Source organism: Orycteropus afer, unplaced genomic scaffold (genome assembly GCF_000298275.1).
Source record: "Orycteropus afer afer isolate SDZICR_OR568_19922 unplaced genomic scaffold, OryAfe1.0 scaffold00034, whole genome shotgun sequence".
In the NCBI taxonomy this organism is placed as follows: Eukaryota; Metazoa; Chordata; class Mammalia; order Tubulidentata; family Orycteropodidae; genus Orycteropus; species Orycteropus afer.
The window spans coordinates 2,249,589-2,276,100 of record NW_006921621.1 but is presented as its reverse complement, the minus strand read 5'-3'; the positions used below and the strand labels follow the sequence as shown (position 1 = coordinate 2,276,100).

The following is a 26,512-nucleotide window of genomic DNA, read 5'->3' as shown; positions in this document are numbered from 1 at the left end:
TAATGTTTTAAACTATTCCTGTTGTCCCTCAGTATCTCCTAAAACTAGGAAATAGATAATAAACAGAAAAATAAGAGTAAAATAAGAGTACATATTAAGAATATTACTTTAAATCAGGGCTTTTCATCTTCAGCACTTCACATTTAGTGCTAGATAATGCTGTGGTGGGGCTGTTTGCGAACTGCACGAAGGTTAGCAGCATCTTTAGTCTCTATCCACTAGATGCCAGTAACACCACCACCTCAAGTTGTGACAACCAAAAATGTCTCCAGACGTGGTCAAATGTTCCCCAGAGGACAAAATAACCACCAGTTGAGAGACTTCATTAAACATAGTAATTTTACTCAACTTCCACGGAAGAAACTTCAAAACCTCTTCATAAAAGACATTATTAACTAACTCTCAAAAACAGCTGCATTCAGGAAATTGACCTCCTACTACCCAAGTAACTAAAGCAGGAAATGTTCAAGGAGGGAGCAGACAATCTGTTTCCTGACACAGGAAACACACTTTCTCTCAAGCACTTGTTACAGTAGCTTTGTTTCCTTAGCTAGGCACGGTTCCCTGATTGAAAACTGCAGATCTGGGACCTGGAGAAATCTCCAGCAAAGCTTTGTGTGCATTTCTACACCTGAGTGCCCTTTCCTTAGAAAGACTTCCTCCCCTGCTGGGGAATCTTTCTTTTACAGGCAGAGTCTCTGGGGTTGGCATGCACCTGCCTGTAGTCTACCACTTGTGGGAGAGGTAAAGAATATGATAAGGAAAATGCAGCCTGTGGTTCTGATGTAATTCTGCCCTTAGTCCCTAACTATACTTGACTCTCCTGTTCTAATGCTAAGCAGAAAAGTAAGTTTTGATTTGCAGGCATGATGTGGGAGCTTTAAACATAAAAAGGCAGGTGGAACCTGCTCCCTTGACTTCTTCATTTCTGCCCACTTCAGGCATAAGCTAGTGGCAACATCACAATACATTCTTAATTTCAAAGTAGCAGATGGCTGCCTACAGGAGAGAAGAGTTGACGTTTAACTGCACCCCATTGTGCCTTCCTCTCTGCCTTGTCTAATGTCTGTTGCTATGAGAATGCTCAAATTGTACTGTCACCTTAAGCAGTGGGCATTCAACTGGCCCATCCTTTGTAGGGAGACAGTGTGGGGATTTCTTCCAGTAGCTGTAGCAATGCCTTAATGACAGTTATGCTTTTTCGATAATGGTCTCTAGTAAAACCCATTGACTGTCCATCTGGCTAGGGTTAAGAGTACAGAGTATCCCTAAGCATCTGAATATAGCTCTGAGGTTCCTTGATCTGAACTCTCTGACAATGGTATCATTAGCACAGGGCCACTGACCTATCCAGTCCAATGGCTGAGACAGAATTCAAACATTGCATTTCTACTTCCTAGAACTTTATGATAAAAAGTAACCAGAGAGTCATGGATTACTGCTGTGACTTCCTTACCTGCCTGAGGAGCAGTGAGCCTTGTTCCTTTTCCTGGAGACCTCGTGGTGCACTCCATCTTCTTGGGAGACACATGTGTAATGTCACATGGAATGCCTAATGAGAACAACAACAACAACAAACATATATAGATATTACATAGATATAGATACAGATATGAAGATAAGATAGCAAAACCAGATTGAAGCATTGCTGTTAGGTGCTGTCAGTTCTGACTCGTAGTGACTCTATGTACAACAAAACAAAATACTGCCTTGTCCTGTGCCATCCTCACAATCATTGCTGTGCTTGAACCCATCACTGCAGCCACTGTGTTAATTCATCTCGTTGAGGGTCTTCTCCCTGTTTTGCTGATCTTCTACTTTACCAAGCATGATATCCTTCTCCAGGGATTGGTCCCTTCTGACAACATGACCAAAGTACAAGAAACAAAGCCTGGCAATTCTCTCTTCTAAGGAGCATTCCAGGAGCTCTGGTAGCATAGTGCCTAAGGCACTTGACTGCTAACCAGAAGGCTGGAGGTTCAAACCCACCAGCCACTCCTTGGAAGGAAGGTTGGGCAATCTACTTCCGTAGTGATACTGCCTCGGAAACCCAAGGAGGGGTCGCTATGAGTCGGGCCGACTCGACGGCACATAATAACAACAACAACAAGGAGCATTCCATCTATACTTCCACCACGATAGATTTGTTTATTCTTCTAGCAGTCCATGACACATTCAATATTCCATATTCGAGTGCAGAGCAGTAGACCACAGTGTGGCTTATAGTAATCAGAAAGAAAGGACTGCAATGAGCATGTGCTGGCTGCCATCTATTCAGCTGAGCTTGGGAGGACAAGTGTAACTCAAGAGTGTGAGGACATTTTCCTGAATCTTTGGTGTCACCAGCTAAAGGAGCAGCCCACCTAGCAGAAGAAGGGTTGTAGACAGATCCCACAAAAGGATTTACCATGAGACATTTCAGAAGAGTCTGCATAGCAATGCCTGTCCACTCTGGAGTCCCTGGTTGGTGCAAACAGTAAACGACCTCAGCTGCTACCCAAAAGTTTGGAGGTTTGAGTTCACTCAGAGGTGCCTTGGAAGAATGGCCTGGAGATGTACTTTTGAACAATCAGCCATTGACAACTCTGTGGAGCACAGTTCTACCATGATCCACATGGAGTCGCCATCAGATCTATTTACAAATCAGAGAACAGTAGGTTACCTCATATAGAGAAATCAACCATGTAGGCACCAGACAAGGCCTCAATCCACCCATGTAAGTCTACAGTGTTCTCTAAGCAAACAAATGACACTGTCATCAGTATCCTCTCCCTCCTTGCCCCAGTCAACATAATGGCAACTAGTTACTGGTTAGAGCAAAGAGGGTAGGGAGAGGAGTTCCTTCTTAGTGAAAGTCAACCTTTTTAATGAGGCAACTGTACTTTTCTCTTTTCCATCAGGAAGAAGGAAGTCACTCAGCTTGCCCTGATCCACACCCCCAAAATGGGGATGCCTGAGAGAACCGCTAGTGAATTTTCAGCCTGTCTTCAGGAATAGAAGACTAACACCCTGTTTTCTGTTACAATTTGCAGATCTATTCCCAACCAAGCACAGGTAAAGCAGAAAGGCATGGTGAGTCTTAGGAGGCAAAAGTTGTGTCTTCCCATAGTCCCCTTGCTACAGGAGATACATAATCACCTATAGCATTTGAAACTATCAACTGTTTTCAGTCATTTTAACTTAGTTACCTGCAATGGTCACTTGGGCAGGGTTGTCAAAGAAATCTCCTGTAATTGTGATGTCTGTTCTTCCCCCAAGGCTCCCAGTTTCTGGAAACACAGATAGTATTTCTGCAAGAGAAGTACAAAGTATGCTTCTGAATACAGATCAGGATGTGACCCAAATAATAATATAATAATAGAAGCTATCAATAATTTATTACTTGCTTTAACTTTCTAAGACAAGCAACAGAATTTTTATTTTCTGGTAATACCCACTAAGGTCTCTGGGTGACACAAATGGTTTGTGCTAAACTACTGCAAAAGACTGGCGGTTCAAACCCACCTAGCAGCATCATGAATAAAAGGTCTGGCTATCTGCTTCAGTAAAGATTACAGACAATATAATCATATGAAATATTTCTACTTTGTTACAGACAGGGATGCCATAAATCAGAATCAACTCAAAAGCAATGAGTTTGGTTTGGGTTTAGTAACCAAAAAAAAAAAAAAAAAAACCAAACACGCTGCCATTGGATTTAGTAGTAGTCATTAAAAAATGTACATAATATGGAAAGGACTACATGTACATAAAATATGAGGGATCGATTTTTGAGGAGTGGAGAAATGCAATGCAGAGTAATTCATTGTATTCATAAAAGTCCCCTCGATACCATGATGGTTTCTTAGAAAATCTGTTTTCCTATCTCAAGGACCTATTTACAAGTCAGAGAACAGTAGGTTACCCCATATAGAGAAATCAACCATGTATGCACCAGACAAGGCCTCAATCCACCCATGTGAGTCTACAGTGTTCTCTAAGCAAACAAATGACACTGTCATCAGTATCCTCTCCCTCCTTGCCCCCTACCCCCGTCCCCCACTCCCCACACTCACTGCCTCATACCCACTTCTTTCATACTGCCTGCTGTTTGTTTAAAACCTCTATAGTAATACTCTACATATGGCCAAGAATTTAAATAGTTCTCATTCTTTCCCTCCTTTGATCAAATGTTAATAGTTCTAAGTTTAATTCCCTCCGATGGGAAGAAAAGTTGTATTCTCTGATAAACTGAAGGTACAAAAAGGCTAATCATTCCAAAATATTAATTTTATCAAGATATTTCCTATATAATTACTTTACCCATGAGACAAAACAAAGGAGATATTTAAGGGCAAAATTAAAAGTTGCCATGATTACTAGTAAAAATAATCCCCTTATTTTAATCTGCTACTTTATATTTTTTTCAACATTCACAGAAAAAGAAATAGTTCCTGTCCTTAAGTGAGTCACTGTAGGAAAGAAGGACTAGTACACAAAAGCTAATTATGTTATTGAATGTTAGTGAAATTACAGAGACTATATGACAAGTACAGAGGAAAGGTTTAGGCTTGGGGTGGGAGGTTGGAAGGGTAGAAGGAATCTTTCTAGAAATTACCTCTGAGCTGAATCCTAAAAGATTAATTAGAAACTGACTGAGTAAAGAGGAAATAGAGAGGAAAAGCCTGAATATGGAGAGAAGAAATTGTGCAGTACATGTAGGTGTTGCTGGAATGTAAGAAAGTTGGAGCTAGAGAAGCAGACGAAGAGATCAGGAGCTTGAAAAATTTTCTGTAGAGTCTGGGAAGCCATCAGAGAATGGCAAGCAGGGAAAAGCATCATATATGAGCTTAGTGTAGAGAATGGTGGTAGCTATGGGCCATTCTGAATGAGACAATCATATGGTCTACTATACCAGGAATGACAACTTGAAGAGGCATGGCATTACATTCATCATCAAAAAGAACATTTTAAGATCTATCCTGATGCATGCTGTTAGTGATAGGATAATATCCACACACCTACAAGGAAGACCAGTCAGTACTACTATTATTCAAATTTTCCAACCAGCCACTAAGGCCAAAGATGAAGAAATTGAAGATTTTTACCAATGTCTGTAGTCCAAACATTCAATCAAGATACATTGGTAATTACTGCTGATTGGAATGTGAAAGTTAGAAACAAAAAAGAAGCAAGAGTAGTTGGAAAATATGGCCTTGGCAATAGAAATGATGTCAGAGATGGCATGATAGAATTTTGCAAGACCAATGACTTGTTCATTGCAATTTTTTTTTTTTTTAACAACATAAATGGCAACTATACGCCAGGTCCTCACCAGATGAAATAAACAGAAATCAAATAGACTACATCTGTGGAAACAGGTGATGGAGAAGTTCAATGCCATCAGCCTAAACAAGGCTAGGAGCTAACTGTGGAACAGACCATCAATTGCTCATATGCAAGTTCAAGTTGAAGCTGAAGAAAATTAAAATAAGCCCAAGAGAGCAAAATATGACCTTGATTATATCCCACCTGAATTTAGAGACCATCTAAAGAACAGGTTTGACAAGTTGAACACCAACAACTAAAGATCAGAAGAGTTGTGGTATGACATCAAGAACATCATACATGAAGAAAGGAAATAGTCATTAAAAATATGGAAAGGAAGAAAAGACCAAATTGGATGTCAGAAGAGATTCTAAAACAAGCTCTTGAATGGAGAGTAGCTAAAGCGAATGGGGAAAAAAATGATGAAATAAAATATTTCAAAGGGCAGATCAAGAAGACCAAATGAAGTATTTTAATGAAATGTGCAAAGACCTAGAGTTACAAAACCAAAAGGGAAGAGCATACTTGGCATTTCTCAAGCTGAAATAAATGAAGAAAATAATCCAAGCCTTGAATTGCAATGTTAAATGATTCTGTGGGGAAAATATTGAATGATGCAAGAAGCATCAAAAGAAGATGGAAGGACTCATACAATATTTGTCCTTCTGTGACTGACTTATTTCAAATATTGTATGAGTCCATTATTATACAAAGGTAATGAAAGGCTTATACAGGGAAGGAAATTTTCTTTGTTGGTTACCAGGAATGCAAGGGTAGGGAAAGGAATGGAAAATAGGTGGATAACTAAGACACAAGTTTGATATGAGTGAAAGGAAAACAATTTACCAAAAGCATGTGACTAGCACAATATCAGTTAGGAAAAGGAAGACACTGACAGATGCATAGGAGGTACAGACAATAAAGGTGAATACTATTGTATATACAATACTCCATTATCAATTAAAGCAAACAATAATCTACAGGTGGATACATAGGTAGACAGCCAAGAAGAACAGGTATAGATAGGTGAATGGGAAGATACTACCATATATAGATTTGATAGACAATATTCCTACATAAGTATTTGTATGAGGATTGGATCTGATTCATAGCAACCTCTCCTTGGGTTTCTGAAGCAGTATCACTACAGAAGTAGATTGCTCCATCTTCCTTCCAAGGACTAGATAGTGGGTTTGAACCACCAGCCTTCTGGTTAGCAGTCAGATGCCTTAGGCACTACGCCACCAGCGCTCCTATAAAAATGCCCACATGCAGTTTAAACCTAACAGGAAGCAAAGTCAAGATAACTTCTTAGCCACAACTGCACCTTGAAGAAGTGAGTCCACTAGAAGCTGGGGACCAAGGTCACAGGGAACTTCAAGCCCAATTGGCACAACATGGTATACAAAACTATTGTTCTACATCTTACTTCAGTGAGTAGTGACTGGCATTGCATAAGCTTGAGGACAGCTATCTAAGATGCAGCTATTGATTCTTCCTCATCCAGAGCAAAGAAAAGTGAAGAAAATAAAAGACACATGGGAACAGTTAGTCCAAAAGACTAAAGGACCAAGAGAACCTCAGCCTATATGACCCTGAGACCAGAAGAACTAGATGGTGCCTGGCTACCAATGCCAACCACTTGGAAAGGGATCAAAATAGGAGAACCTTGATAGAATGGGAGAAAATGTGAAAATAAACTCAAAATCATATTAAAAAATAAAAAAGACCACCAGCCTTTAATAGAAGAAATAATAAAGGAAACTAAAAATTCCTTGAATCAAAAGAGAATGAAAACACAACATACCAAAATCTTTGAGACACAGCAAAACCAGTGATCAGAGGACAGTTTACAGCAATAAATGCACACATCAAAAAAGAAGAGTGAGCCAAAATCAACAACTTAACCCAACATCTCCAACAATTAAAAAAAGAACAACAAAAAAAGCCTACAGTCACCAGAAGAAAAGAAATAATAAAGATTTGAGCAGAAATAAATGAAACAGAAAATAGAAAGACAATGGAAAAAAATCAACAAGACTAGAAGTTGATTCTTTGAAAAGATTAATAAAATTGACAAACCACTAGCAAGCCTAACAAAGGAGAAGAAGAAGATTCAAATAACAAATGGAATGTCTAGACAGGGGGTAGTGTACCCATGACCATATACAGGGTTAGCAGACAATGTTTCTACGTATGTATTTTTGTGTGGTGTAAGAATGTCTAGGTATATAGTAGAGCTGACAAAGGGCAAGGTTGTGGTGGCTTCTCAGCCACAGCCAGCTACCCAGAGGGAGCAAGTAGTTGGACCTGTGGGCTCAGGACCATAGTCGCAGGGGACAACAAGCTCAATTGGCATAACATACTACACAAAAACGTTGTTCCACATCCTACTTTGGCAAGTAGCAACTGAAATCTTAAAAGCTTGCAAGCAGCCACCTCGATGCAATGATGGGTCTCTCTTCATTCAGAGAAAAGAAGAATGAAGAAAACCAAAGACCCATGGAAATAATTAGTCCAAGGGACAGATAGACAGATAGACCATGAAATCCTCAGCCTATATTATCATGAGACCAGAAGAAGACTAGATGATGTCTGGCTACCACTGTCAACATTCGAAGGGAGATCAGTGCAGGAGATCCTAGATAGAGTGGGAGAACAATGTGGAACAAAACTCAAAATCATAAAAAAACCATATTTACTGGTCTGATAGAGGTTGCTGGTGAGAGATTCCTGAGACTATGGCCCCTAGTCACCCTTCAGTTCTGAAACTGAACTCACTAGCGTGGCTTCCGGCCAAACGATAGATAGGCATATGGTGTGAACATTTACATCAGGTAGATATACTACTTGTAGTGGTCAATGATGGGAGAACAGAAGGGCAATGTTTGTACAGGGAGACAGCTCAGGGAGTGGGACTGCATGGGAAGGAAGGACACAGGGAAGAGGTAACTATGGGAAGGAAGTGGGAAGAGAGCTGTTACATTGTGGGGAATTGCAGTAAATGTCATGAGACAAAATGTGTATGAACTTCTGTATGGAAAATGATTTTTTCCTGTAAATTTTCACCCAAATAACAATAAAATTTTAAAAAAAAAGAAATGTACAACAGAGCCAACCAAAATAAAAAGGATAATATCAGGATACCATGAAGAAAATTTGAAAATGTGTCTAAGGCATTTGACTGCTAACCAGAAGGCTGGTGGTTCAAACCCATCAGCCACTCCTCAGAAGGAAAACTGGACAATCTATTCCCTTAGAAACCCAAGGAGGGATCACTATGAGTTAGGACCAACTCAACTGCAGTGATTGAGAGAAGAAATGGACAGCTTTCTAGAAACACACTACTTACCTAAACAAACACAGACTGAGGCAGAAAATTTGAACAGACCAATAATAAAGAAGAAATTGAACAGGTCATTCAAAAAAAATAGAAAAACTACCTACAAAATAAAGTCCTGGCCCAGAAGTTTTCATTGGAGAATTCTACCAAACATTCAGAGAAGAGCTGACACAAATCCTACTCAAGCTATTCTAGAACATAGAAAAGGATGGAATCCTCCCAAATTCACTTTATGAAGCAAGCATAACCCTGATATCAAAACCAGGCAAAGACACCACTCTAAAGGAAAATTACAGACCAATATCCCTCATGAATATAAACACAAAAATCTCCCACAAAATCCTATCCAATATCAAAAAAATAATAATACATCATGACCAAGTGGAATTCATATCAGGTATGCAAGGATGGTTCAACATTAGAAAAACAATCAACATAATCATCACATAAGTAAAATAAAGGAAAGGAACCACATGAACATACAAATTGATGCAGAAAAAGCATTTGATAAAATCCAACATCAATTCCTGATAAAAACTCTTAGAAAAATAGGAAAGAAGGGAAAGTCTTCAACATAATGAAGAGCATATATGCAAAACCAACAGCCAAAATTGTTCTTAACAGAGAGAGACTGAAAGCATTCCCCTTGCAAACAGGAACCAAAATTGGATGCCCTCTATCTCCATTTCTATTCAACATTATATTGGAAGTCCTAGCCAAGACAATGAGGCAAGAAAGGAAAATCAGGTCTGGAATTGAACTCATGCCTGTGGCTTAACTCCCAGCCAAATAGTAGACAGGCCTACAAGCTGAACTTGTAGGGAGGTGCACTCCTTAGAGCAATCAACCATGGGAGATTAGAGGGCAGCATTTTCACAGGGAGAAAGGTAGGGAGGCAGGAATGCATAGGCAAGAAGGACACAGGAAAATGGTAACCACAGGGAGGAAGTGGGAGGAGAGCTGTTACACTGCAGAGAATATAACCATTGTCACAAAACAAAATATGTATGAAATATTGAATGTAAAATAAAACAGCTTTGTAAAATTTCACCCAATTGATAATAAAACGTTTTAAAAAAATGTGGAAGGAATACACAGTCACAGCAGGAAAAAGAATTGGTCGACATTCAGCCTTTTCAGGAGATAGCATATGGTCAAGAACGAATGGTATTGAAGGAAGAAGTCTAAGCAGCACTGACGGAACTGGTGAAAAACAAGGCTCCAGGAATTAATGGAATACCCACTGAGATGTTTCAACAAACAAACACAGCACTGGAGGCATTTACTCATTTATGCCAAGAAATTTAGAAGACAGTTACCTGGCCAACCGACTAGAAGAAATTCATATTTGTGCCCATTCCAAAGAAAAGTGATCCAACAGAAAGTGGAAATTGTCAAACAATATCATTAATATCACACCCAAGTAAAATTATGCTGAATATAATTCAAAAACAGTTGCAGCAATATGTTGACAGGGAACTGCCAGAAATTCAAGCTGGATTCAGAAGAGGGTATGGAATGAAGAATATCATTGCTGATGTTAGACAGATCTTGGCTAAAAGCAAAGAATACCAGAAAGATGTTCACCTGTGTTTTATTGACTATGCAAAGGCATTCAATTGTGTGGGTCATAACAAATTACATTGTGATTTGCATAACATTGTGAAGAATGAGCATTCCAGAACACTTTATTGTGCTCATGAGGACCTGCACACAGACCAAGAGGTTGCTATTCAAACAAAACAAGGGAATACTGCATTGTTTAAAATCAAGAAGGTTGTGTGCCAAGGTTGTATCCTTTGACTGTACTTATTCAACTTGCATGCTGAGCAAATAATCCAAGAAGCTAGATTATATGAAGAATGCAGCATCAGGAATGGAGGAAGACTCATTATCAACCTGTGATATGCAGATGACACAACTTGCTTGCTGAAAGTGAAGATGACTTGAAGCACTTACTGATGAAAATCAAAGACTGCAGTCTTCAGTATGAATTACACCTCAAGGTAAAGAAAACAAAAATCCTCACAACTGGACTAATAACATCATGATAAATGGAGAAAAGATTGAAGTTGTCAGGGATTTCATTTTACTTGGACCCACGATCAATGATGTTGGAAGCAGCAGTCAAGAAATCAGATGTCATATTGCAGTGTGCATATCTGTTGCAAAAGAACTCTTTAAAGTGATAAGGGGCAAACATGTCACTTTGGAGACTAGGATGCACCTAACTCAAGCCATGGTATTTTCAATTGCCTCATACGTATGTGAAAGTTGGACAATGAATAAGGAAGACTGAAGAGTGAATACCTTTGAATTATGGTATTGGCAAAGAATACTAAAAATACCAGAGACTGACTACCAGAAGAACAAACAAATTTGTCCTGGAGGAAGTGCAGTCAGAATGTTCACTGGAAGCAACAATGGCCAGACTTCATCTTACCTACTTTGGTCATCTTGTCAGAAGGGACCATTCCCTGGAGAAGGGTATCATGCTTGGTAAGGCAGAGTGTCAGTGAAAAAAGGGAAGACGCTCAACAAAATGAATTGACAAAGTGGCTACAACAATGGGCTCAAGCACAGCAAGAACTGTAAAGATGGCACGGACCAGGCAGTGCTTCATTCTGTCATACACAGGGGCAGCTATGAGTTAGAGCCAACTCAGCAGCACCTAACAGCAACAGCAACATGTAGAGTTGGATAGACTCTACATACATAGAGCGTGGATCAGCAAGGAACAGATGGCAGTACAGGGACCTCAGAGAAATCGTTGCAGCATGCCCAGCAAGAGATGATGGGGCCTGAATTAAGGCAGGAGTTGTAGTGATAGAGTGGAAATCTTATATTTAAGAAATACATGGGAAGTAAGGTGGTTCAAATCCATTTAGAGGCACCTCAGAAGACAGACAATAGGCTTCTGAAGGGTCACAGTCTTGAAAACTGTATGGAGTAGTTCTACTCTGCATGCATGGGCTCTCCATGAGTTGGAATCAATATAAGAGCAACTATCAACAACATGGGAGTTGGAGGTGGAATTGGCCAAAAGCAGTGATTGAGTGGAGGCAGAGATGAGGAAGAGAGGGAAATTTTAGATGAATCTCAATATTCTCGCTCATTTATTTCCTTCAACAATCTTTGGAACTAAAAGGATAAACACCACTTTGTCTATTTTATAGTTATTTAATTGAGGCTCAGAAAGGTTAAATTAATTAACCAGGCTCATATAACTAGCAATTGATTGTTGGCTCCCAAGAAACTCAGTCCAGAGCTCTTTGTAATTGTCCACGTGTGCTATCCAAACAGACAACTGCCTCCTCTGCAATAAGGAAGTTCTGGCCTATGAGCCCTCATCATAAGAAGATATTGACCCTGGACATATACAATACCTGTTCATTTTTTAGTATGAAGTTTAATCAGCAGATGGCAACACAATAGTATCAGCAAGTCATAAATTACTAAATGAATGGTCAGAGGTGAGGTGTCAGAGCAAAAGGAAAGACGGGTTTTAAATTTGTAAGTGCCACTGCTTTTCTGTTAGTTATCAGAATGTAGAACAAAGCATGACTACCCTTTCTTTCATTCAGTCTATATGCATTGACTCTGTGTAGAATTCTGTGTTTGAGCTTCTTTCAATATAGTAGCTACTACAGATTGAAATATGTCCCCAAAAATATGTGTTTGAATCCTAACCTCTATACTTGTGCCTGTAATCCTGTTTGGAAATAGAGTTTTCTTTGTTATGTTAATTAGGCCATACCCAAGTAGGGTGCATTCTAAATCTAATCACTTCTGAGTTATAAATAGAGCAAATTAAAGACACACACAGGGAAAGACAGATACCGTGAGAGGATAGTCTACAAGGCCAAGAACCAAAGAATGCCCTGAGCAACTGACAAGGAAAGAACTGACATGGCCAAGACCCTGATTTGGACTTTCAGCCTCCAGAACCATGAGGAAATACATTTGTATTCTTCACAGCCACCCATATGTGGTATTTTATTACAGCAGCACTAGGAAACAAAGATAATAACTGTGTATTCTTCACAGCCACCCATATGTGGTATTTTATTACAGCAGCACTAGGAAACAAAGATAATAACTGTGTATTCTTCACAGCCACCCATATGTGGTATTTTATTACAGCAGCACTAGGAAACAATGAGCTGATACTCATATAATCAATGTATTTTCAACCCAAACCAAAGATCATCCATGGTTATAGGGACAGTCAGTGAGTTCATAGCACTTCAGGTGTTAGTGGTCATGGAGAAGTGGCCGGAAGAAAGGGGAAGCATGTCCAATGTTGAGTGAGATGTGAGGGAAGGGATGAGCAGTCCAGCATGAAGGGAGATAGTACCTGAGTATGTCTGGTACAGGAAAAGTTCCTGTTTGGCACTGATCATCCATGCATCCTTGTGTACTATTGACCTTCAAAAAAAGATGAAGCTGTTTTGGAATGAAAACAGTAACATCCATGGGGTTGCATTTTTAAAATTTGTTGCCTAAAGGCAAGATTGTGAGCCAACGCTAAGTGATCTTTAAGACTTCAGATGCCAGCTCCTGTTGATGATTAGAAAATAATACCAATGGGCAAAATTTGTTTTCTGATCTATAAAATTATTCTGTGGGAATAATAATACCCAATTTATAGGTATTTTATAATGTGATGATGTAATGTGAATTAATACAACAATTAATTAACATTAATTAACAATTTAATTAACATTAAATGGAATTATGACTATGAAAGGCCTAGTACTAAACCTGGCTCATAGGAGACACTCAATAGACATAAGTTTTATTCCTCCCTAAATGAGAGAAAGAAAAAGAATCTCCATACTTTGTGCTGTGTGGCTATAGGTAGTATGCACCTTTAACGTTACAATGAAATTAATACCAACTAGACAATGTACTTTTGATGAAAATACTTGGAAAATTATATATGCCAGAGCATGAGTTAAGGCATACAGAACTCTTAGGAATTACACATATATTTGAAACATTGAAGCTAAACTATACTACAGGTAATTAGATTTATAATTTGGACTTTAGGCTGAATTTTAATCTATATTTATGGTCTTTTGTATCTTGGAAATTTGACTTACTAAAGATTTACTTATAATACTTGCCAAAATCATAACTGACTTTACAAACAACTGTAATAAAATTAAACTTTTTCTCTTAAAAAAAAAAAAAGATCTCTCCAAAGCTCTATGAAATGTGGACCCTTCCCATCTTGAAGCTAGCATTTTCTGAAATGATACAATGCATTTTATGAAACTATATTTCACATGTGACAATTTTAAATTTACAGCATTGTGATTTCTTAAGAGATTATTTCCAAAATTCTGTGCCATTGTCATGTTGATATATATTTGCATTATATCTGTTGATGCATCATGAGAACACAATAATATTCAGCCAAGTGAAAGAAGTGAAGTAGATACATGGGTTTCATTATACTATTCTGTTTGTATACATTTGAAACTTTTTATTAAAAAAAGAGTTAAAGAAAGAAATCAAGATAAGAAAGATAGATAATATAAAGTGAAGACAAATATTCATAGTCCCAGTTACTTACTTTCCTTTATTAAATACTGAAAAGCTAACATTCTGGGAACCTGTAACAAAAAGAAACAGAGTGCAGGCATCTGTGTGAATCACCTAGGCCAGGCCACTGCTACCATAAACCCAAGGACCTCGTATCATCAAGTCACCCTCCATACCTATAATTCCCTAACAGTGTCCCAAATAAGTCCTCTGGTGTGTAGTGGTTAAAGTGTTCAGCCGCTAACCAAAAGGTCGCTGGTTCAAACCCACAAGCCACTTCATGGAAGAAAAGATGAGGCAGTCTGCTTCTGTAAAGATTTACAGCCTTGAAAACTCAGTGGGGGTTGTTGTTGCTGTGAGTTGGAATTGACTCAATGACAGTGAATTTGGTTGGGTTGAGTGGCCCAAATAAATACCTCTTGGCCTTAGAACCTTAAGCATATTAACTTTCAGCAATAAAAGGACAAATATAGTAAAGTAGAGCAGGTAAGCACCCAGGCTTGGAGTTAGACTGAGGTGGATTTAAATCCATCTCTACCAGTTATGGCTTCAACTTCCACAACTGTGAAGTAAAAATAATTGCCCCTACCTCATAGGCTTTTGGTGAGGATTATATTAGTTTATAAATAAGTTGCTTCACGTAGTGTCGTTCAGAGTCTTTAATCAATGTTAATTAATATTATCATCCTCATGAGTACCAATTCCTGATTTTTTTTTCATATGCAGAGAAAAATTAGAAAAGATTTTAGAATAATGTTACTTCTCCAACAGACCAATGTAGTTGCCTTCCACGCGGCACTTCAGTGTCCCAAGGCCATGGTCTTCCTGAATAGAGTAGCTGAGAAAAGAACCAAAAAAATTGAAATCAAAATTACCAGATAACACAATTCAGAAATTTTGACTCTTTAGCCAGGAAAGAAAGGTAAAGTAGAAAAATAAAAATAAAATAGTATAAATCAGCCAGAGAAAACTGATAACAGTATAATGAGTTTATTGGGGAAAATTCTTAGGGTAATATCAACAAAAATTTACATTGATACATATGCTACCAATAAAATACACAATGAGAGACTTATTTCTACTCTCTATCCAGTCCTTTCTTTCCAAAATCTGTTATATAACAAGTATAGCAAAACACTTATCAAAAAAAAAAAAAAAAAAAAAAGAGGGAAGGGGGAACAGGAATAAAAACAACCTATTGTAAAGTGCAAATCCAAAAAAAGGAAAATCCTGAGCAAACAAATCAAAGAAACATATCATAGAATTTGACTTTACTAAACTATAGTACCAAAAAGCTAAGCCATAAAGTATAATTGTTATGATGGCCCCAATGAAAGGTGAATCTACCCAGTCCAGACTAGAGCAAAAATCCAGAAAAATGTTGGTTATCTGAACTGTGAATATATAGATACATTTTTTTTAACAAATTATCAGTCACACGCACACACACCTCCCTCCACCATTGCTAAGAGCATGAACTCTGTAGCTGCTTAGGCTACCAGAGTTCAAATCAGCCACCTACTCTCTGTGAGACCTTGGACAAATCACTTTACTTCTCTGTGCCTCAGTTTCTTCATATGTAAAATAGGACTAGAAACCTTATGTATTCACAAGGTTATTAAGTGATTTAAATTTAAAGCCTTAGATTAAGGCTTGGCCTATCAAACCAAAAGCCCACTGCCACTGAGTCAATTCCAGCTCATAGCAACCTTATAGTAAACATAGTTTGGTCTAGAGTTAGCACTTAATAAGTATCAGCCATAGGGCCTTCATGAGTCAGAGTTGACTTGATGACAGTGGGTTTGGTTTCTTGACTTGGTATTTGTTTTCAATATCTACTTCAATTTGCATTCTTAGATTCCATTTCAATTTGTATTTTGAATTAGTCCTGACTCTATTCCAGTAAGTTTAAAGGTAAGACAGTCAACAGTAATGAGTGAGTTATATTTAAAAAAAAAAATAAAGAAGGCATGTATGTGTGTGCTATACCTGTGTGGCAAAACCTTTAAGTATATTTGTTGGGAAGAAAAGAAAGCACTCACCGACTTGCTGTCTGCCTGTTTACAAGAGAGCAAGGAGTGAACCACTGGTCTCCTTGAGCTTCCAAGATCAGTGGGCTGGATAAAAAGTGGACAGAAGAGACACAAGACAATAGTGCAATGCTTCCAGCAAGCATTCTTGACAGCACTCAAGAAAGCATTGTTATGAACATTCTCCTCTGGATTTTTGGAGCATTACTTCAGGTTACCAAAGGCTGTCCCCTAGGGGATCTTGAGTCAGGTGCTTAACCTGAGAGTAGGGATGTTCAACACCATAGTCCACACTTGGACACTGTAGAGGAAGAGTTTCCCCTTTCCCAAAAAATCTTTATCAACCTCACACTGGCTACGCTGAATCTACACAGCATGACTGTGTTCATGGCTTTATTTCCCTTTCAAAGGCTGCATCCCAGACCGATGTTGAGATAGGACCCAATATTGAACATGGCATATTGTCGTGAATGAACTTTGGGCCTCTGTCCCACACAGGAAGAATAATTTCCTTTCTTTCCTCATCCACCCCCTTGGCTATAATCACTTTTTTAAGAAAAACTTTTTATTGTGATTTCAGTCAAAGAGTACAGAACAAATTGGTTTTCCCCTCAACAATTCATACACATTTTGGTTTATGACACTCATTGCAATACCCACAATGTAACAACATTCTTGCCACTTCCTTCTTATGTTTTCTGTTTCTGTTCATCCTTCTTGGCTGTCCCTTCCTACCTTCTGAGCTTTATTCCTAGGCAAATGCTGCCCTTTTGATCCCCTATTGTTGCTTACTCTAAGACATGCATATCTCCCTGGTATTACTGTTCACCTTATAGCCCTGTCTATTGTTTAGCTGAAAGTTGAACCACAGGGGTGAGTTCAATTCCAGGCTTGAAGGTGTCTAAGGGCCATAGTCTTGGGGGTTCCACCAGTCTCTATCACACCAATAAGCTTTGTCTTTTTTTATGATTTTGAATTTTGTTCCACATTTTTCTCCCACTCTATCTAGGATCTCCTATTATGAGCCCTTTGAGAGTGGCCAGCAATTAGAGCAAGACACCAGCTAGTTCTTCTGGTCTCAGGGTCATGGAGATTGGGGTTGGCATGGTTCATTAGTTCTTTGGACCAATTGTTTCCATACATCTTTGATTTTCTTCACTGTTCTTTGCTACAGATGGGGAGAGACCAATAATTACTTCTTAGACTGCCACTAATTTCCTTTCAAGACAAGCTGACCATTGTTTGCCAGAAATGTAGATCTTGAAAGTAGTCAAATCATGTTCTCTTCAACTAGGGGAAAATCAAAAATGTGGAGCAGAACAGAGGAAAAAGATACCCCTACACCTTCGAGAGTGAAGGGAAAATTAGAGCCAGTGAGTGTATAGAATCTATTCAACTAGTTATATAGCAGGATTGTGTTCCTTTTATCTTGTAAATTCTCACTAGAATTGCTCATATATTGATTAATCACAACTACTTAGAACTTTCCAGAAAGGCCACAACTTCCACACTGCCACCCTATTTCTCCTCTTTCCCTAGCACCACTAGGGTGATTAGTTACCAAACCAAACTCACTGCCATCGAGTCAATTCTGACTCACATGGTGATTTAATAGCACTACTTTCCACTTAAGTCTCCAGCGAGAACAGTGATGTTGATATCCAAATCATTTCCAGAAATCATTAAAATCTCAATGTACCTGCTCAGTACCTGCTTCCACATTTTCCTCTGGTCACACTAATAGGGTTATAAATGCACAAATTAAAAACAACCAAACAAGGAAGTAATAATGGACTTTTAGTATTAGGCATAATTTTAGAAAGAATTTTATTGCAGCCTTGGAAACAAAGGAGGAGGATTAAGAATTGAAAACAAAAATCCAGAGATGCAATTACAGTACAATTCACACTGAGCCCAGAGTGACTAGCTACCAGTAAATAAATGAACCATCTTAAGCAACCATTCACAATTGCATTTACAAAGTGGCTGAAGCCCAGCTCGCCAGTGACCACAAACTGCAAAGAGGAAAATAGCAATCCTGTGCCAACTGCTTACACTTTATTGTTTTTAGGGAAGCTGGTCTTAGGAAGCAATCAGTGCATTTATGACTATTTGCAGACAGAAACAAATGCACACACTTACCTATCAATGTACTCGGCATCAAAATCAAAGGTTTCCAATCTTCCAGTGATAATCCAGCCATACACATGTAGTAGTTTTCCTGTTTTAGGATAATATTTAAAATTGTAATGTACTTAGCTCAAACTTTAAATGTAAAATATAAATTGTGTTTCCTATTGGTTACCTCTACCTAATATGGGCAAATAGCTCATGTCCCAGAAAATTAGCACTTTTTTTTTATAAACTATACAATGAGTAAAGTCAATGGTATGACCTAGTGATCAATACTGCCCATCAGAAAGGCTAAAATAACCAATTATTTCCATCATAGAGGTAGTTAGATAGTTGTCATTGAGTCAACTCTTACTCATAGTGACCTTATATGCATCAGAATGAAATATTGTCTGGTCCTGCATTATCTTCATGATTGCTAGCATATTTCCATCATGTTGTTGTTATGTGCTATTGAGTCAGACCCGAGTCATAGCGACCCCTCCTTGGGTTTTCAAGGCAGTATCACTACGGAAGTAGATTGCCCCATCTTCCTTCCAAGGAGTAGCTGGTGGGTTTGAACCGCCAGCCTTCTGGTTAACAGTCAAGTGCCTTAGCCACTATGCTACCAGAGCTCCCTATTTCCATCATAAACTTATCTATATATGGAGCACAAAAGAAATGATGGGTCTTCCTCACAGTCCCATGATGTGTGAGGCTTAAAGGAGGGAGGGCCAATTTCTACACACTAACTATCTTGGCTATTTGTAGACCATCCACCCTATACAGGATTAAGAACAATATGCCTTGGGGTGCTCTCCCCTTCATGAGACATTTGTCTAGACACTTGCTCATGAGATATGAGGAAGATCATATCACATGACCTGATTGGGTTTTCAGAGATTCTATACTTTTTTTCCATTTCTCAAAATAGTGTCATGGAAGACTCAAATGGACAGGACTTAAGTAAGAAGGGCATAAAACAGGAGCAAAATTGTATGTTAAAGAATAGGCAATTGACACATGTATGTATTTAAAATATTTTACTGAGCATCCAATCTGGGCTGGGCTCATGTTCAAAGAAAAGGCCAACTGGCACTCCCCAAACAGTTGATGTCTGCCTTACTCACTGATAAATGGATAACTTCTACTGCTGAATATCGTTTCCATAGGAAGCTGGGTAGCAAGTTTCTCTTTAATACTCCTCTCTTTTTAGTTCAAAAGAATGAGGATATAGTCGTCATTAATCCTCTTTCAGCAAGGTGTACTCTCAGGGTAACATTCCACCGCGTTGTTCATAGCAATTGGAGGCCTCTACCAAATGCTGCATGACCTTATTTATTTCACTTGTGGAAAACACCTAAACTCAGTCTGTAGAATTGCATGAGGCAAATGTTTTAAGCACACACACCATAGCAAGACAATATGGTTAAAGTTCACCATACAACCCCACAACCTTTGAATGCCTTCCAAATAAATAGAGGATTTGAATGTCTATGGTATAATCTTCTACCACCACAAACAAGAGAGGTGTTGGTTTAGTGAGGTAAAACCTCAAAAATGGAAGCAACAGGGGCATGTATGGGATTCATGAGGTCTTAACTGAGGGGACTTTGAGTCCTTTTTAAGGATACTTAGGCCACCAAAAAACATTAGCAACAAGTTTATTCCCTTCACACTGGGCTTCTGTAATAACAAGTGACTTTCATCTATTGTCCTTGAATGCTTTTGGAGTGCATTAAAATAATGGGAACTTTCCAAATATTATTATAGCCATTTTACAGGTAGATGGATGGCATAGTGCTTAAGGCATTTGACTACTAACCAGAAGGCTGGCAGTTCAAACCCACCAGCCACTCCTTGGAAGGAAAGTTGGGCAATCTACTTCCATAGTTATACTGCCTCGGAAATCCAAGGAGGGGTCGCTTTGAGTCGGGACCAACTTGACAGCAGTGAGTTTGGCTTTTGGGGGTTTTGGGGGGTAGAAAGAGAGGGAACCTAATGACTTCGACAAAGGTCATGTTGTTGTTCTTGTTATGTGCCATTGAGTCAGACCAACTCATAGCGACCCCTCCTTGGGTTTCTGAGGCAGTATCACTACGGAAGTAGATTACCCCATCTTCCTTCCTCATAGTGGCTGGTGGGTTTGAACCGCCAGCCTTCTGATTAGCAATCAAAAGCCTTAGGTACTACACTACCAGAGCTCCTGACAAAGGTTGTAGAGTTGGTGAAAGCCTGGAGTCTGAAGTTCTCTGCTACTGTTAACAATGGGCAGAATAATTCCCCTTGTTTTAGTAGAGATAAATTATCAATTTCGCAGCTCAGGTGGGAGTGATTTCTTGCTGTGATGGATACAATTTAATGAATAACAGGTTATAGAAATAAGAGTTTCTAAAAAAGACACCCCAACAGAAGCTGAATAATTCCTAAGCCAGATCATAGTGCCGGGGGATTCTGCGTCACAGTGGAAGACTGTTAAGCACATATAGAAATTCAAGTACTCATAAAATGTTCTCTCCTATCCTTATCACCTCCCCCCATCTCACTCGCTGCTAACTCTGGGCAGACTTCCCAAATGAAATGAGAGTAATGGTCTGGAAAATGATTGCAAAGATGCAGCTGTGTGGATTCTGCCCAGAGGGACCACTCCAAAGGAGCCAAACACCAATCGTTCACCACAAAGGTGGAGGAGACAGTGTGTGGAGCTCAGATTCAGTGGAAGAAATGGGCTTGACAGATCTGGGTGCAGGCTGATGTCCCATTTCACACCTCTACAGTCTGGCTCTATCCTCATCCCTCACCCTAACAAGACTTCTGCCATCTACACAGAAGCCGTCTAACAACAGACAACAGGGACCCAAAGGTCTGCATGTGATTTCCACAGACCACATCTCCTTTTAATAAACATTATGATGTCTTCATTAGTGAGGCAAACAGAGAGGAACAGATCTGCAAATAGCCCACACAAATAAGCTAATACTAAATTCATATTCTTCAGAATACAATTTAAACCCACATACAAAATCTGTGTCTATATATGCACACAAAAAATTGTACCAACACGTTTCAATACTTATTCACTTTGACATTCTCAACCAATCAAGCTATTCAGAACAACTAGATCAATTTTTACATTTAGATACAATCGCATATAAAACTTAGCAAGTTGTTTTCCCAAAACTTAGGCCATTCTGAAAACCCCTCTGAGCAAATAAAAATACTGAAATAGAAGTAGGAGATTACAAAGAATCAGACTGCAAATTATATATTCCTAGCTGTGTTTACTACTTAGTTTTAAGGCAGAATTTGTAGTTGTTGTTGTTAGGTGCTGTCAAGTCATCTCCGACTCATAGTGACCCCATATACTGCAGAACAAAACACTGCCTAGTCCTGTGCCAACTCCACAATCCAGGCTGTACCTGAACCCATCTTTGTAGTCACTGTGTTAGTCTATCTCGTTGAGAGCCTTCCCCTCTTTCGTTGACATTCCGCTTTACCGAGCATGATATCTTTCTCCAGGGAATGGTCTCTTCTTACAACATGACCAAAGTAGGTGAGACGAAGTCTGGCCATTCTCCTAGGAACATTCCAGCTGCACTTCCTCCAAGACAGATTTCTTAGTTCTTTCAACAGTCCATGGTACTTTCAGCATTCTTCTCCAGCACCACAACTCAAAAGCATCAACTCTTCTTCCGTCTTCCATTTTCATTGTCCAGCTCTCACATGCATATGAGGTGAATGAAAATACCATGCCTTGTGTCAGGCACACCTTAGTCCTCAAAAAGACATCTTTCCTCTTCAGCACTTGAAAGAGGTCTTTTGCAGCCTATTTGCCCAGTGCTATACATGGTCTCAGATCTTGACTGCTGCTTCTATTGGCATTGATTGTAGAACCAACCAACATAAACTCTTGGACAATTTCAATCTTTTCTCCTTTTGTCATGATGCTGCTTATTGGTCCAGTTGTAAAGATCTTTGTTTTCTATACATTAAAGTATAATCCATAATGCAGACTATATTCTTCAGTCTTCATCAGTAAGTGTTTCAAGTCGTCCTGACTTCAGCAAGCAAAGTTGTGTCATCAGTGTATCTCAGGTTAATGATTCTTCCTCCAATCCTGATACCATGTTCTTCTTCATATAGTCCAGCTTCTCGGATTATTTGCTCAGCGTAGAAATTGAACAAGTGTGGTGAAAGGATACAATCCTGATGCACTCCCTTCTTGATTTTAAACCATGCAGCATCCCCTTGTTCTGTTCAAATGACAGCCTTCTGGTCTGTGTACAGGTTCCTCATGAATACAATTAAGTGTTCTGGGATTCCCATTCTTCTCAATGTTATCCATAATCTGTTATGAACCACACAATCAAAAGCTCTTTCATACTCAATGTGGTAGTTAAGGTTGTGTGTCAACTTGGATGGACCTGGTTGAGTGACTGGGCTGCTGGATGTAGTATTCCCCATGATGAGATGATAATCAACTCCATGGAGGAATCTACTGTGAGCAGTGAGAAGCTGCTTTAGGGGTGTTGTCTGCTTCCTGTATATAAGGAGAAGCATTGGGGAACTGTCTCTAGCTTATGGCATGCTTGAATTCTGCATGTAGCCATGTCATTGTTCAGAAGCCTGCCATGCTCTGCCAACCTTGGGACTTTCAATGAACTTGAATTAATGGCCTGCTGTGTGGTTTGGTAACATCAGGACTATGCGTTTTCACTTGTCAACCTTGGGCTTGTCAGCCTCAGCATCCAGCAGCTGAATGAACAAAAGCCTCCAGCTTCAGTGGGCTGGGAGCAGGAGGCGGAGCTGAAGCCCAAGGTTGAGGGGCTTTCACCTAGCCCCTAGAGCCTGACACTTTGAACTCGGACTTAAAGCCTCCAAAATTGTAAAAAAATAAATTCCTGTTTGTTAAAGCCATCCCATTCATGGTATATTCTTGTCAGAGTGGTACTAGGTAACCCAAACAATCAATAAAACACAAGTAAACATCTTTCTGGTATTCTTTGCTTTGAGCTATAATCCATCTGACATCAACAATGATATCCCTCATTCCATATCCTCTTCTGAATCCAGCTTGTCTTTCTGGAAGTTCTCTGTCAGTATACTGCTGCAACCATTTTTTAATGATCTTCAGTTAGATTTTACTTGTGTATGATATTGATATTGTTTGATAATTTCCACACTCTGTGGAATCACCTTTCTTTGGAATGGATACAAATATGGATCTCTTACAGTCAGTTGGCCAGGTAGCTGTCTTCCAAATCTTCTAGCATAGCTGAGTTACTGCGTCCAGTGTAGCATCCATTTGTTGAAACATCTCAATGGGTATTCTATCAATTCCTGGAGCCTTGTTTTTTGCCAATTTTTTCAGTGCTGCTTTGACTTCTTCCTTCTGTACCATTGGTCCTTGATCATATGCCACCTCCTGAAATGGATGATCACCTACCAGTTCTTTTTGGTACAGTGACTCTGTGTCTTCCTTCCATCTTCTTTTGATGTTTCCTGCATCATTCTACATATTGCCCATGGAATCTTTCGATATTGCAGTATGAGGCTTAAATTTTTTTTCCTCAGTTCTTTCAGCTTGAGAAATGCTGAGTGTGTTGTTCCCTTTTAGTTTTCTAACCCCTGGTCTTTATACATTTCATTATAATAACTGGCTTTGTCTTCTCAAGCTGCTCTTTGAAGTCTTCTGTTCAGCTCTTTTATCTTGTCATTTCTTCCATTTGCTTTAGCTACTCTCCATTCAAGGACAAGTTTCAGAGTCTCTTCTGACATCCATTTTGGTCTTTTCTTCCTTTCCTGTCTTTTTATTGACCTTTTGCTTTCTTCATGGATGATGTTCTTAATGTCATCCCACAATTCATCTGGTTTTCTGTCACTGATGTTCAATGCATCAAATCTATTGTTTAGATGGTCTCTAAATTCAGGAGGGAAATAATCAAGATCATATTTTGTTTCTCGTGTACTTCTTTTAATGTCTTCAACTTCAACTTGAACTTGCATATAAGCAATTGATGGTCTGTTTCACAGTCAGCTCCTGGCCTTGTTTTGGCAGTAGATATTGAGTTTCTCCATTGTCTCTTTCCACAGATGTGTTATTGTTGTTGTTGTTGTATGCTGTTGAGTCAGACCCAACTCATAGTGACCCCTCCTTGGGTTTCTGAGGCGGTATCACTATGGAAGTAGATTGCCCAAACTTCCTTCCAAGGAGTGGCTGGTGGGTTTGAACCACCAACTTTCTGGTTAGCAGTCAAGTGCCTTAGGCACTATGCTATCAGAGCTCCCTCCACAAATGTAGTCAATCTGATTCCTGTGTTCTCCATCTGGTGAAGTCCACTTGTATAGCTGTGGTTTATGTTGTTGAAAAAATGTATTTGCAATGAATAAGTCATTGATCTTGCAAAATTCTATCATGCAATCTCCAGTGTTATTTCTATTATCAAGGCTAAATTTTCCAACTACTGGTGATTCTTCTTTGTTTCCACCTTTTGCATTCCAATCACCAGTGATAATCAACACATCTTGATTGCATGTTCAGTCAATTTCAGACTGCAGAAGTTGGTAAAAATCTTCAATTTCCTCATCCTTGGCTTTGGTGGTTGGTGTGTAAATTTGAATAATAGTAGTATTAACTGACTTTCCTTGTAGGTGTATGGATATTATCCTATCACTGACAGCATTGCACTTCAGGATAGATCTTGAAACAGTCATTGTGATGATGAATGCCACTCCACTTCTCTTCAATATGTCATTCCCAGCATAGTAGATCATATGGTTGTCTGATTCAAAATGGCCAAAACTTGTCCATTTCATCTCACTAATGCCTAGGATATCAATTTTTATGCAGAAGTAACAGTTCCCAAATCTATTTCTTAGTTGCAGTCCCTTCTTTTATGTAAATTTCCCAGATTTTCCTCTCTCCTTTTCCTCTGTCTATGTAGCCTCTACATATCTGTATGTTTTCTGGCTGAGAAATAAACTCCCTAGATGAGAATCAGAGCCAATGTCCTTTCAAGTAGTATCCAACACTCACTACTCAATAGGACAAAATGGTGGGCATGTGGGCCCACCCTGTTTCTGACTGTCTAGGTTCAAACCTCAGTTATACTAATTATGAGCTCTTTAACTTTAGACAAGTTACTTAACCTCCTGGCATCCTCTTTCCTGATCTTCAAAATGGAGATGATAATAAGAGTTCCTCCATCATTAGAATTTTCTGGGGATATAATAAAACAATAGAACAGAGCCTAGCATGTAGAAAGAGTTCAATAAAGATGTGTTATTACATGGATAATTAGTAAATTAAGAGCAATGATAATGTCTGTTTCCTCCATTCTCCAACACCTGCTTTGATTTTGCTGGGCTTTTTCTTTTCATGTTTGGATTTCTTTTGCTATCAATGAAGTAAAAGAGTAAAAGTGCCTAGTGATGAAACCAAACCAGTTAAAAATGAACCAGAGGTTGACACTTATTTTCAAAACAACAACAGGGAAGAAGCTAAATTTGTCCATTTATAGAGACCATCCACTTGGGCTGAAGAGGCAAAGGAATTCATAATTATTTCTGTTTTAATAGAAGCTCTCTTACCTGGAACTCCACTTGGTGGGTTAACTTGGTAAATAACGGGTGTCTGTGCCTTGGAAAACTGTTTAGAAAACATCATCACAAGTAAGTATTTCATTAGAAGCTCACAACCACAAACACAAGAAGAGAACCTCACTCCTTACAAAGCGTTAATATAGCATGATATGTGGCTATATTTCTTCAAATCAACTTTGCATTTATTTTTTTATCCTCATAATATTTCTGTGAAGCTGAGGTGACAGATATTATATTTCTTCTACAGATGAGGCGAAGGGAATTTGATCAAGGTCCTACAACTCTTTATCTTGAACCATATTGCCCTAAACTTTAGCAAGCTTGTTTCTACCTGCCCATCAGCCAGGACCACATTTTACCAGGAAGAAATGTAGCAGACTATGTTTAGAATATCAACTTTTTAATTCTACCTTGTAATTGATTCCTTTGAGCATTGAAATTTTGTGCTTTTTATTTTTCTAGACAAGAATTCACTTATTTAATTGGAAAGATTGTAACAAATTATCATCAAATGACATCTTAGTAGATATTTCCAAGTTATGAAAAAATGGGAAACTGGATAGGCACT

The 26,512-nt window shown here is 38.9% G+C and overlaps 1 protein-coding gene across 1 annotated transcript in view; it reads right to left on the bottom strand.

The window, feature by feature from the left end:
• Positions 1 to 26,512, bottom strand: part of PKHD1 (PKHD1 ciliary IPT domain containing fibrocystin/polyductin) — a 774,619-nt gene that overhangs the window by 738,695 nt on the left and 9,412 nt on the right. The window contains exons 5-12 of the mRNA XM_007936280.1: positions 25,933 to 25,990; positions 18,373 to 18,451; positions 16,243 to 16,317; positions 14,974 to 15,038; positions 14,232 to 14,271; positions 13,008 to 13,078; positions 3,189 to 3,290; positions 1,457 to 1,552 (exon numbers count right to left, since the gene is read on the bottom strand). Coding sequence (XP_007934471.1) covers positions 1,457 to 1,552; positions 3,189 to 3,290; positions 13,008 to 13,078; positions 14,232 to 14,271; positions 14,974 to 15,038; positions 16,243 to 16,317; positions 18,373 to 18,451; positions 25,933 to 25,990 — 586 coding nt within the window. The remainder of the gene's footprint in view (positions 1 to 1,456; positions 1,553 to 3,188; positions 3,291 to 13,007; positions 13,079 to 14,231; positions 14,272 to 14,973; positions 15,039 to 16,242; positions 16,318 to 18,372; positions 18,452 to 25,932; positions 25,991 to 26,512) is intronic.